Here is a 13,649-nt window from a genome sequence, read left to right as displayed (position 1 = left end):
AGCCCTAGTTTCAAAAACAGAAGTGCACTGCATGAAGATTATTTAGTAAATCGTTTCTAAAAGTTTCCTCTTGATAGTGCCTTTAACTAGTTAAATCAATAAGAGAGCTGTATATGAATGTGAAAGAATGAGTATTTCTAAATTAAAGTAAATGCATCAAAATGTTTGAAGGGTATAAAATAATTCCATAGCAATTCAGGTTAGAAATGGTTTTTAATCTACTTTTTCTCTGCTAATATTTCTTAGTGCTGCTAAATTTTGGCCTCACTGCAGACTAGAGAAAATGTTGGAGAGACTAAAGAAAACAGTTTCTGAAAAGAGAAATGGTGGCTTAAGGAACAGAAGTCAACTAAATATGAAAAAAAAGTTGGTAGCCTAATAAAGAGGAAGTAATGTTTCTTGGCACACTTTGTCCTTCAGTGAATTTAAGGCCCCATAATGGTGTTTACTGGGCACTGGAAATGATGTCAAGAAATGAAGCAGAGACCTTCTTGACTACTCATGGTCACTTAAGATCTCATGGGTTATTTCACAAGAGTAAGAATATTAATGTCAGTGTCTTACGCATATTCTAATTAAGATATGACTATCTTAAACTTCCTCTAATGTTTTAAGTGGAAATGGAATCCATCTTCACTACTTCCCTTAAAGAACCAACCTCTGATTACTCCTATGGAATCCAGTTAATTAAATTGTGCTGCATGGATACCGATGGTCCCATTTATGTCAGTACTCACAAGAGGATTACAGGTATGGGCTCTAACTTTTTACCTTACGGCTTATTGATTCTTAGAAGGTATCAATTCCAAAATAGATGCCATCTTGCACCAGACCAGACTCTTGAAAAGCATCTTGCTTCAAGCAACACTACTTATATAAGAGTGTCATTATTTCCCTTCAGTTTTACAGGTAGGAGCCAAATAAAAAAGTTGATTGTGTCAACTTCTCTTTGTTTAAAATAATGCAACAAAGATTTCTTATAAAACTGAAAATAAAGCCTTATGTTAGATAACTGAACAATATTATAAATTCTTCATATAAAGTTTGGCAAGCTTCCAATAGGCGCCTCTTCTAAATTATATGCATTTTTGCACTACAGTATCATTTACCATATGTAAACCATAAGTATATATTTTTTTCATTTGCCTCTATAAGGATACATTTAAGGCCTATGAATGAAAGCTATTTCTGAGTCTGTTAAAAAAATTCAAGTAATCCTTCCTTCGTAATTGTATGGACTCTAGTATATTTTGGATACATATCTTGCCTTATCCAAAGTTTACAAAGAGTTTACTATAATAGTGGTAACTCCTTAGAATAAGTTTTCATGTTTGCAGGATCTCCTTCATTTTTTCCTTCTGTTGCCATCTCTAAAAAATGTCTATTCTCCTTTCTCTGGGAAGTGTAAAGTAAGTCCTAATTGCATGGCAGATTCTGGAGCAGTAAGAGTAGTTCTAAGAGATGTCTCTTCCTTCTGAGTTTTTCTGTTAAGCCTTCTCTCAAGCAAAAACTGTGGATGACTCTGTTTAGCCAAATACTCAGTAAGATTATGGTCACTAAGTGGTTCATCCTGCTTTCTGTCACTTTTTATTCGTGGCAAGATGATAGAGTTGCTGTTATCCAGGGATATCCCCTCTCAGGGATATTTTTAACCTCTCTGAAGATATAAATACATCCAGTATTTCTAATTTAATATTTTAGTGTTAGGTGGTAGATTGACAGCCCAAGAACAAAATCTGTTTATCCACAGAACAGGTGCAGCGCAGACAAGTAATTACAACTTTCTCCATTCTTAACCAGCAGTGCGTTTTCCAAATCATAGAATCATAGCATAGCCACTCATGGCAGGGCTAAGTATTATCTAGAGCATCCCTGACTGGTATTTGTCTAACCTGCTCTTAAAAATGTCCATTGATGGAGATTCCACAACCTCCCTAGGCAACTTATTCCAGTGCTTAACCACTCTGACAGTTAGAAAGTTTTCCTAATGTCCAACCTAAACCTCCCTTGCTGCAATTTAAGCCTGTTGCTTCTTGTCCTATCCTCAGAGGTTGAGAAGAACAATTCTTCTCCCTCCTCGTAACAAACTTGAAAACTGTTATCATGTCCCCTCTCAGTCTTCTCTTTTCCAGACTAAACAAACCCAGTTTTTTTTTCAATCTTCCCTCATAGGTCATGTTTTCTAGCCCTTTAATAATTTTTGTTGCTCTTCTCTGGACTTTCTCCAGTTTGTCCTCATCTTTCCTGAAATGTGGCGACCAGAACTGGACACAATACTCTAGTTGAGGCCTAATCAGCATGAAGTAGAGTGGAAGAATTACTTCTCGTGTCTTGCTTACAACACGCCTGCTAATACATCCCAGAATTATGTTTACTTTTTTTGTAACAGTGTTACACTGTTGACTCATATTTAGCTTATGATCCACTATGACCCCCAGATCCCTTTCTGCAGTACTCCTTCCTAGGCAGTCATTTCCCCGTGTGTGCAACTGATTGTTCCTTCCTAAGTCGAGTACTTTGCCTTTGTCCTTATTGAATTTCATCCTATTTACTTCAGACCATTTCTCCAGTTTGTCCACATAACTTTGCATGTTACAAGCTTGTTACCCTGTCATGTTTGACACAGTTTATTCTTGACAAATCCATGCTGACTGTTACTTATCACCTTATTATCTTCTAGATCGGGGTGGGCAAACTACAGCTTTGGATCTGGCCCCGTGGGATTGTCCTCCTCCAGACACAGTCCTCCACAGCTCCCATTGGCCGCAAACGGGGAACCGTGGCCAATGGGAGCTTTGGGGGAGGTACCTTGTGGTGCGGCAAGGGCAGCGCATGCGGAGCCCTCCGTCCCCTACCTCCCCATCCCCAGGGGCCACAGCGCTTCCTGGAGTAGCGCGGGTCCGGGGACAGGGCAAGCATGCAGGGAGCCTGCCCTGGCCCCAGTGCGTGCCGCTGCCACCCCAGAGCCACTTTAGGTAAGCAGCACCAGGCCGGAGCCCGAACCCCTCCTGCACCCTACCCCCAACTCCCTGCCCTAAACCTCCTGCCTGCACATTGCACCCCAACTCCCTGCCCTGAGCCCCCTCGTACACCCCATACCCCTCCTGCACCCCAACCCGCTGCCCCAGCCCTACATACAATTTCCCCACACAAATGTGGCCCTCAGCCCAAAAAGTCTGCCCACTCCTGTTCTAGATATTTGCAAATTGATTGCTTAATTATTTGCTCCATTATCTTTCTGGGTACAGAAGTTAAACTGACTGGTCTGTAATTCCCCAGGTTGTCCTTATTTCCTTTTTTATAGATTGGCACTATATTTGCCCTTTTCCAGTGTTCTGGAATCTCTCCCGTCTTTCATTACTTTTCAGTGATAATTTCTAATGGCTCAGATATTTCCTCAGTCAGCTCCTTGAATATTCTGGTGACTTGAATACATCTAGTTTTCTGAGTAATTTTTAACTTGTTCTTTTCCTATTTTAGCCTCTGATCCTACATCATTTTCACTGGCATTCACTATGTTAGACGTCCAATCATGACCAACCTTCTTGGTGAAAACCGAAACAAATAAATCATTAAGCCATTTCCACATTTTCTGTTATTATTTTCCCCCTCCTCATTGAGTAATGGTCCTACCCAGTACTTGGTCTTCCCCTGACCTAGAAGAATCACTCTAGGAGTGAGAGGGGAGTTCAGTTTCCAGAACCATATAATGGTTGACCATTTTCTCTGCTGTGACTTGCAGCAAGGGTTCCAGTTGTTGTGATGCAGATGTTTGTCCATAAAGAACTGGCTTCATTTATATAGGTCACTAAGGCTATGTCTACACTTGGAGCTGCCTATGTGCACCATATAGCTCATGATAATCGGCTCAACATGAGTCCCAATAACACCGTTGGATCATTTTTTTCCTGCAGCCTGTGTGAGGCAGTAATGTGATGATATTCTCTGACATGCTAGGGTTCCACTGGAACCTTGTCATTTGAAAGAGATGATATATCTGCCAATAATGAAATACCTGTGAATATTCATTGTAACCCATGCCATGCTAGGTATGTGAAACAGCAGTGAAGTGATTAAAGTGTACGGGAGATGACAGGGAGCAGTTTGCTAACCTTTTAAAATAAAACCCTTCTACTGTGCCCACCACAGTTACCTGGAATTGACATCACTATCCTCTGTTATCCTGTTTTTATGGTTGACTACTTAGAATGGGATGCCGACCTCTTTAAATGTCTCTAACTATAAGTAACCCTTCTCCCCCCCCCAAAAAAAGTCAGATACAAATTCAATGAGTACATCGTGAACCCTGACCTCCAAATATATCATCACAAAATATTTGTGCATTCATTTCTACAGTATGTCAGCAGCAACTCCCTTGGTGCATTTCTTTAGGAGCTAGGTGTTCCATCTGGGCAGTGGGCCTTGGGGTTGCAGCTGTCATTTAAGAAATGTGTCACCTGGCTAACAGATTTTTCAGGTTTCAGTTTGGCTTAATGTGAGTCACATATTTGTTGAAGTTTTTTGAGTATCAAGGCAAGTTTAAATTTCCTGTGCTGCTTTTCTACCTTGCTTTCTGTGTTAGAGTCTGTGGGTCAGATCCTCAGGTGGTGTAAATTAGAATAGCTCTATTGACGTTAATTACATTAACAGAATGCTGATTTACCAGCTAAAAATCTGGCCCATGAAATACAAGCTTCATCATAAGTATAGAGATTGGCTCTTTTCCATGACTGTTAAAGCGGTGTGTTAAGTTTGATTCTCTTTGATTTGATACTTTCTGTTGGAGACAAGTTAGTGATTCATTCTTGTTGTCGGGAAAGTTACTATTTAGTGTTATTGCAGAATGATTTAGTTTAAGCTTGGGCAGGTACTCTACTGATGTAAAGTTTGTCTTGGGCATGTAACTACTTGTGTCAATGTTGTCTACTTCAATTGTAGAATCTAGAGGAAGTTTCTGACAGAAAGGCAAGGACTTTTATATCTCAAAAAGCCAAGTTAAATTCACTGAAAAGGGAGCAAATCTGACCCTTTCCTGGGTAGCTGAAATTCCTTATTTTATTAAAAACCATGTTTGTAATTAACTAACATTTACTCAAAATGTTTTAATATTTGAATTAGTAGTATTCTACACTTCATGCAAAGTAATGCACATTGGAAAACATAATCCCAACTATGCATATAAATGATGCGGTCTAAATTAGCTGTTACCACTCAAGAAAAAGATGTTGGAGTCATTGTGGATAGTTCTCTGAAAACATCTACTCAATGTGCAGTGGTAGTCAAAAAAGCGAACAGAATGTTCAGCATCATTAAGAGAGGGATAGATAAGAAGATGGAATATCATATTGCCTCTATATAAATCCATGGTACGCCCACATCTTGAATACTGCATGCAGATGTGGTCGCCCCATCTCAAAAAAGATATATTGGACTTGGAAAAGGTTGTGACGAGGGCAACAAAAATGATTAGGGTATGGAATGGCTGCCATATGAGGAGAGATTAATAAGAGAGGGACTTTTCAGCTTGGAAAAGAGACGACTAAGGAGGGATATGATAGAGGTATATAAAATCATGACTGGTGTGGAGAAAGTAAATAAGAAAGTGTTATTTACTCCTTCTCATAACACAAGAACTAGGGGTCACCTAATTAAATTAATAGGCAGTAAGTTTAAAACAAACATTTTTTCACACAACGCACAGTCAACCTGTGGAACTCCTTGTCAGAGGATTTTGTGAAGACCAAGACTATAACAGGGTTCAAAAAAGAACTAGATACATTCATGGAGGATAGGTCCATCAATGGCTATTAGCCAGGATGGGCAGGGATGGTGTCCCTAGCCTCTGTTTGCCAGAAGCTGGGAATGGGCGACGGGGTGGATCACTCAATGATTACCTGTTTTGTTCATTCCCTTTGGAACACCTGGCACTGGCCACTGTCGAAAGACAGGATACTGGGCTAGATGGACCTTTGGTCTGACCCAGTATGGGCCATTCTTATGTTTCTTATGTTGATTCTAACCTAAAATTACCATAGTAGAACCCAGATACTGTGAACTCTAACAGTACTATTCCATTTCTGATGAAGTAAGGCAAAAGATTGCCAAATTGTTTACATTCATTCCAGTGTGCAAGCTGTGATTGTTTGTAAAGATGCTTCCACTTACAGTGAAGTTGCACTTTGAACTTAGCTCTAAAATGGTTCCATTCTTGTTAATTTACTGTAGTTCACCCGTTGGCCCCTGCCATATTTAAGCTGTTCCAGGATAAGGCACTTACAACGGCACCTCTGCCTCCTGAACACTGACTGAGCTTTGAATGTGCAGAGATCTAGTGAGAACTAAAAGAACATGATTTGAAAATGAGGGGTCTCCAAATACTTGTTCAAGGGCTGTACACTGATCAGCCATTCATGACACAGAGGTGAAAACTCTAGGATTCAGTATGCAGTTTTCAGAGTGGTAGCCTTGTTAGTCTGTATCAGCAAAAACAGATATTACAAAACCTAAACCTAATTTCCTCAATACTATTTTCCCCCTACTGTTATTCACACCTTCTTGTCAACTGTCTGAAATGGGCCATTCTCATTACCACTTCAAAAGTTATTTTTCCTTCCTTGGTATCCTGCTGTCAATTGAATTGTCTCGTTAGACTGACCTCACACTTGGCAAGGCAACTCACATCTTTTCATGTATTTATACCTGCTCCTGTATTTTCCACTCCATGCATCTGATGAAGTGGGTTCTAGCCCACAAAAGCTTATGCCCAAATAAATTTGTTAGTCTCTAAGGTGCCACAAGGACTCCTCGTTGTATGCAGTTGTACACCATTGCTGGAAAATGTGTATAGCATTTTCTAGTGTAGACAATGTCTAATAGCCACATGAGGCACCTTCTGTGTTTGATAGAGAAGAATTCACCTTCTGAGCTCCCACGCTTCGTTGGTGTAAAATTAATTTTTCGTAAAAGTATTCTGCACCCAAAATGAATTAATGGGTCTAAATTCTGTCCTGAATTGTACATCATGCAATACCATCAAAGTCAATGGTATTTCAGGGGATTGTAAGTCAGGCAGAATGTAACGTTTAAACTACAAAGAAATCTACCTCTTCATTAATAAGAGCACATAGTTCAGAGTCATTTTATTGCAAAAGAAAGATACAAAAGCATATAATGGATTAACCAGACTTTCCAAGTTTTGTGGCTCTAAGGAGACAGTAAAAGAAAAAAAAACCCCACCCTGGATGTGTGCAGGCTTGTTCACTTAAGTCAGTTAGCCTCTCAGTTAATTTATTTGGAAATGTTTGCTGCTGTCAAATGGAAATGATGAGTTTCTAGGGAAAATGTGTAAAACCTTTGGCTGTAAGGGCTACAGCTCTTCTGCACTGAACAACTGCAAACTCCAGTGAGAAACTTTGTTGCACCTGGCAACAAGCCCTGGTTACTAGATTTAGAGTTTGATTTGGCAGAAACTGACAGAAGTTGTTGAGGAACAGAATGTACATGTAAGGATTTGGGAAAGGATAATAGTTAAGACATCATCTTAAAGATAGTCAGCTCCACCACACCTTTAGTTGTCTATCTTTATATTTTAGGAAAGGGATAGAAAATAAGACAGAATATAATTCCATTATATAAATCTGTGATGTGCTCACACCTTGAATACTGTGTCCAGTTCTGGTTGCCCCATCTCAAAACAGATATAGTGGAACTGGAAAAGGTTCAGAGAAGGGCAACAGAGATGATCAAGGGTGTGGAGTGGCTTCCATACAAAGAGAGATTTAAAAGTTTATGGCTGATCATAGAAAAGAGATGATTAAGGGGGGATATGATAGAGAGAGGTCTATAAAATCATCTGTATGGAAAAAATGAATAGAGAAGTGTTGTTTACACTTTCACACAATACAAAAAAAAATGGGGTTACCACCCAATGAAATTAATAGGTAGCAGATTTAATAAAAAACAAGAGGAAGTACTTTTTCTACACAATGCACAATCATCCTGTGGAACTCATTGTCATGAGATGTTTTGATGGCCAGAGGCATAATTTCATTCAAAAAAGGACTGGATAAGTTCATGGAGGACAGGTCCATCAGTGGCTGTTAGCCAAGATGATCAGGGATGCAGCCCCATGCTCTGGGTCAACCTTAAACCTCTGACTGCCAGAAGCCAGGAGTGGAAGACTGGATCACTCTATAATTGGCCTGTTATATATATGGCGCTGTCGGAGACAGGATACTGGGCAAACTGGACCATGGTCTGACCCAGTATGGTAGCTTTTATGTTCTTAGTGACTCCACAGTATTAATAAATGAATGACTACAGTCTTCTTTAATCATATTCCATCAGAACTATAGTATACCTGTTTAGTCTGCTATTTATAAAAGTTTAGGTTGAAATCCTGGCCCCGCTAAAGCCAATGATAAAACTCCCATTAGCTGCAGTGGGGCCAGGTTTCACTCCTCCTCTCCCTCTCTCCCTCCCCCCGGTCAGTGTTCAAAATGTATTTTTAGAAATAAAAAAACATTGTAAGGTGAATGAGTAGAGGTTAAAGAGAACTGAAAGCTCTGCAAGCAGTTGCTTATTTCTCATACCAAGTATTAATATTCAGGATATATTCCTTCAAACGCTGCTCTGCAAAACAAGTATGAAATGTACATGATCCTATTGATTATGAGAATCCTTTGCTCTGCAAATTTTTCCCTGTTTAGATTTAATCCTTTGTTAGGCTTAGCACAATTATTATTCTTCACACAAGCAAATATTGTCTATCAGATTTTTGAATAATAGCATTTTATTCCAGCTATTTTGTGTATTTGTTTGAATTTTGTATTTTTGATTATTCTAAATGTGTAAATTTGCTTTCATATCTATAGGCCAAAGTCTCCCTTACATACTCTGGCATAGCTCAATTCCATGGCTGTTTGATGGCCTACATGAAATACAATAGTGGTCTGAATCTAGTTCCTGGTGGACAAGGTGTCCATATTGCAAAAAACTCATTCACAGTTGGCACTCTTCTTGGCAGTCTTAACAGAGAGTCCAAGAACTAATTGAGCATGGAGACTTCTGGAAGAGGCCCCTCTAGGTCAGGGATGAGGAATATTGGCAGGTGTGAAGGGGAACACTCACTGCCAATGCTGCTTAGTGGTCAGGCTGGTGTGGCAGGTTGACTTCCTCACAGGCATTTCCCTTTTCCACTGCTGCTGCACCCTGCAGTGATCTGTCCTTTCAGTGACTCAGCCCTTTGTCCAGGTCACATTTTCAAGTCCACCCCTTTCAGGGTATATAAAAAAAGAGTTCAATAACCGGTAGGTCTTCAGGACCAAATGAAGGATTCAGAGTTTCCCCCTTGGCTCATGGTCTTGTGGTCCGGAACTTTCTATCTTCTGGGTCTTCCCCCAACTAAGTTCCCCACCGAGGGGTAGATTTCTGTAATTATCCCTCTTTAGGGGGTAGTCAGGAAGCCCAGGCCCACCCCCTCCACCAGGCTCCAAATTAGAGCCCAGTGGTAGGCACTTAAGTTCTGCTCCATGGGCTGCTGTGCAGCTCTTTCTCTGGATCACTTCCTACTAGTCCCCTCTCTTCCCACAGGGTAAAGTAAAGGATTGAACATAAAGATGAAATTCCTGACCCTCAGAGAATCAGTGATCTCTTTGCAGACTTGGTTAGGCCACCATAGCCAGGTCTCAGGCAGCAAGAGCTCCTATGGAGTTCCTTCCCAGGAACTGAGAGTGCAAGTCAGCTCACTTGCACTGTCTGCCTGCTAGTGAGCTACTTTGCTTCCCTTTTTAATCTCCTCCCAAGTAGGGTTGCCAACTTTCTGATTGCAGAAAACCACATTAAACCGCTGCCCCGTGCTTTCCCCAAGGCTATGCCCCTTCTCCAAGGCCCCAACCTCACTCACTCCATCCCCTCTCCCTCCCTCGCTCACTCTCCCCCGCACCCTTGTTCACTTGCTCATTTTCACTGGGCTGGGGCAAGGGGTTGGGGGGCAGAAGGAAGTGAGGTGTGGGCTCTGGGGTGGGGCCGGGATGAGGGGTGTGGGATGGAGGAGGGGGCTCCAGGCTGGGGCGTGGGGCTGAGGGGTTTGGAATGCAAAAGAGGATGAGGGGTGTGGGCTCCTGAAGGGAGCAGGAAGGGGCTCAGGGCTGGGGCAAGGAGTTGGGGTGCGGGCTCACTTACCTTACTTCAGGTGGCTCCCTGAAGCAGCCGGTATGTCCCTGCAGCCCCTAGGCGGAGGTGCAGCCAGGCAGCTCTGTGTGCTGTCTGTGCCCACAGGCTCTGCCACTGCAATTCCCTTTGGCCACAGTTCCCAGCCAATGGGAGCTACGGAGCCAGTGCCCAGGGTGAAGGCAGCACACGGCGCCTCCCTGGCTGCCCCTGCATCTAGGGGCCGAAGGGACATGCTGGTTGCTTCTGGGAGCCACACATAGCCACGGAGCCTGCCTGCCTTAGCCCCACTGTGCCACTGACTGGACTTTTAGCAGCCCAATCAGCAGTGCTGACCAGAGCGGCCAGGGTCCATTTTTGACCAAGAGCACTTGGAGGAGAGGAAGGTGATCAGGAACAGTCAACATGGATTCACCAAGGGCAAGTCATGCCTGACCAACCTGATTGCCTTCTGTGATGAGATAACTGGCTCTGTGGATATGGGGAAAGCAGTGGACGTGATATACCTTGACTTTTAACAAAGCTTTTGATATGGTCTCCCACAGTATTCTTGCCAGCAAGTTAAAAAAGTATGGATTGGATGAATGGACTATAAGGTGGATAGAAAGCTGGCTAGATTGTCAAGCTCAAAGGGTAGTGATCAACAGCTCGATTCTAGTTGGCAGCCGGTACAGTGCCCCAGGGGTCGGTCCTGGGGCTAGTTTTGTTCAACATCTTTATTAATGATCTGGATGATGGGATGGACTGCACCCTCAGCATGTTTACAGATGACACTAATCTGTGGGGAGAGGTAGATACGCTGGAGGGTAGAGATAAGGTCCAGAGTATCCTAGACAAATTGGAAGATTGGGCCAAAAGAAATCTGATGTGGTTCAACAAGGACAAATGCAGAGTCCTGCACTTAGGACTGAAGAATCCCATGCACTGCTACAGGCTTGTGACCAACTGACAAAGCAGCAGTTCTTCAGAAAAGGACCTGAGGATTACAGTGGATGAGAAGCTGGATATGAGTCAGCAGTGTGCCCTTGTTTCCAAGAAGGCTAACCGCATATTGGACTCCATTAGTAGGAGCATTGCCAGCAGATCGAGGGAAGTGATTATTCCCCTCTATTTGACACTGGTGAGGCCACATCTGGAGTATTGCGTCCAGTTTTGGGCCTCCCACTACAGAAAGGATGTGGACAAATTGGAGAGAGTCGAGTGGAGGGCAACGAAATCAGGGGGCTGGGGCACGACTTACGAGAAGAGGCTGAGGGAATGGGGCTTGTTTAGTCTGCAGATACTGAGGTAAAGATATCCATTTATCTATGGAAAAGGAATTCATTTATCTAACGCAACTAATGAGCTTTTAAGGATGACTACTGTATCTATTTAGAAACAAGTGAAATGCTCCAGAGAGAGTTAATAGATAGCATGTTCTGTGTGTTAGGAACATACATCATAGGACTGGAAGTGACCATCTGTTGTTAAGTCCAGTCCCCTAGTATTTCAAGCCAACCCTGTCCTATAAAACCCCATTCATAAATTTAACAAGCTTCAGATGAAAACTAGTTAGGTTGTTTCCTGTTGGAAGGCTGTTGAACTCTGCATTAGGTACTTAATTTCAAAGATATTGAGTTACTTACACATCAAAGCCTGGTGAAAAATCTTTGGAACTCAATTTATTAATTGACCTTTCTTCTTTGACAGGTTAGTGAAGGATGCTCCATGGGATGAGGTCCCTCTTGCTCACTCTTTGGTTGCGTTTGCCACTGCTTATGACTTCTTGTACAACTACCTTAGCAAGACTGAACAAGAAAGATTTCTTGAGGTGATTGCTAATGCCTCAGGATATATGTATGAAACATCATACAGGCGTGGATGGGGTTTTCAGTACCTACATAACCATCAGCCTACCAACTGCATGGCCCTGCTGGCAGGAAGCCTGGTTATGATGAATCAAGGTATGCACTAATCAGTGGAGACATGCTTTTTAAAATGTGTTAGTCGTGTTTGTAAGTTATGAATAAAGTCTCAAGAACTGATACAAGTATGTATTCTAAGTTGTACATGTTAGTGCTCAACCTCTAATTCAGCCATGTGTAAACATGTGCATGTGTATGTATCAGCTAAAGTACAGCTATATTCAGCATCTTTTTTTTAATTGTTGATTACACATATAACTCTACTGGTTTTCATTCGTATATATATATAAAAATCAGTTACACACGGTGTAAATTGTACAGATTGTTGTAAAGGTGAAGATCAATAATTGTCAAATCACTACTTGTAGGTATTAAAACAAATTGTACATAATGTAAGCACCCCAAGCATCCAAGTGTAGGCTCTTCAAGTCTTTCTAATTCAGGCCAAGTGAATAGATCAGAAATTCCTTGGGGTGGGGGCTATCTTTTTGTTAAGCATTTGTACTGTGCCTGCAACTGATCACTGATTAGGATACCTTACCCTCCCTACAATAGTAAATAGTAATAGTAATATACCTAAGGGTTTTTTTTTTCCCCCTGACATATAGAGTGTGGAAGTTGGCTTCATCTAAGTAGGATCCTTAAATGTTCACCCATTCCTCATAATCTAATCTTTCCCCTTTGTGGTAGCTGAGGGTGGTCCCCACTTTCTCTGAGAGTAAAGAGCAGTAACTGTGGTTTGCATCCAACAAGGTTGGCATCATGAATCTATCAGAATTTGCAGTTTGGGTTGAACACTTGATGTGAGCATGTGGCTACTGTCATCTACTTTTAGCAACTTCCAATTCTTTTAGGAATTGGTAACATGAAACAAATATTACTTTTGAGTTAAAATTAGTAGAATAAATCTGTCCTAGATAGTGACTAAAATTAGCATTCAGGAAGAATTTTGATTTCTATAGTTTATATCTGTAAGTTTCCAAAAAGTAAAAAAAAAAAAAATTATTGTAGTATTGCAGTATAGTTTTAGATTGTCTTTCTAGCAATACAATAAAATGTATTCTCTTTTAGCTTACGATAGAGCAAACAAATAGGTGAGGTAAACATATAATTATATAAAACTAATTTATTTTAATATTATGACTTTCAGGGCCGGCTCCAGGGGTTTTGCCGCCCGAAGCAGCCAAAAAAATTGCGATCTGCAGCAATTCAGCGGGAGGTCCTTCGCTCCGAGCAGGAGTGAGGGACCCTCCGCCGAATTGCCGCCGAATACCTGAAAGTGCTGCCCCGCTCCGGAGTTGCCGCCCCAAGCACCTGCTTGATAAGCTGGTGCCTGGAGCCAGCCCTGATGACTTTATACAATGTGAATAACATGCCATATGTAAGGAGTATTACAGTTGCATCTAGAGGACCCAATTAAGATCAAGATTTGTGTTAGGCATTGTACAAACACCTTGTGTTGAGTCCTGCTCCAAACAGCTTACAGTCCTAATAGACAAAATAGACAAAGGAATCATTATCTCCATTGTATAGATGGGAGGGATTGCCACACAGAGAGATTAAGTGGCTTGCCCA

General features: G+C 41.6%; 1 protein-coding gene across 6 annotated transcripts in view; it reads left to right on the top strand.

The window, feature by feature from the left end:
• The window catches only part of LOC120400755 (dermatan-sulfate epimerase), a 267,676-nt gene that overhangs the window by 242,109 nt on the left and 11,918 nt on the right, over positions 1 to 13,649 (top strand). For 4 of the 6 annotated variants that reach the window (XM_039529703.1, XM_039529698.1, XM_039529699.1 and 1 more), the window contains one exon: positions 11,860 to 12,113. In XM_039529703.1, the coding sequence (XP_039385637.1) occupies positions 11,860 to 12,113 (254 nt within the window). Of the gene's footprint in view, positions 1 to 734; positions 751 to 11,431; positions 11,458 to 11,859; positions 12,114 to 13,649 lie in introns of those variants that run through there. The other 2 variants (XM_039529702.1, XM_039529701.1) reach the window with 2 other exon arrangements.

This window comes from Mauremys reevesii, linkage group 3 (genome assembly GCF_016161935.1).
Source record: "Mauremys reevesii isolate NIE-2019 linkage group 3, ASM1616193v1, whole genome shotgun sequence".
In the NCBI taxonomy this organism is placed as follows: Eukaryota; Metazoa; Chordata; order Testudines; family Geoemydidae; genus Mauremys; species Mauremys reevesii.
This window is presented reverse-complemented; position numbering and strand designations above follow the sequence as displayed.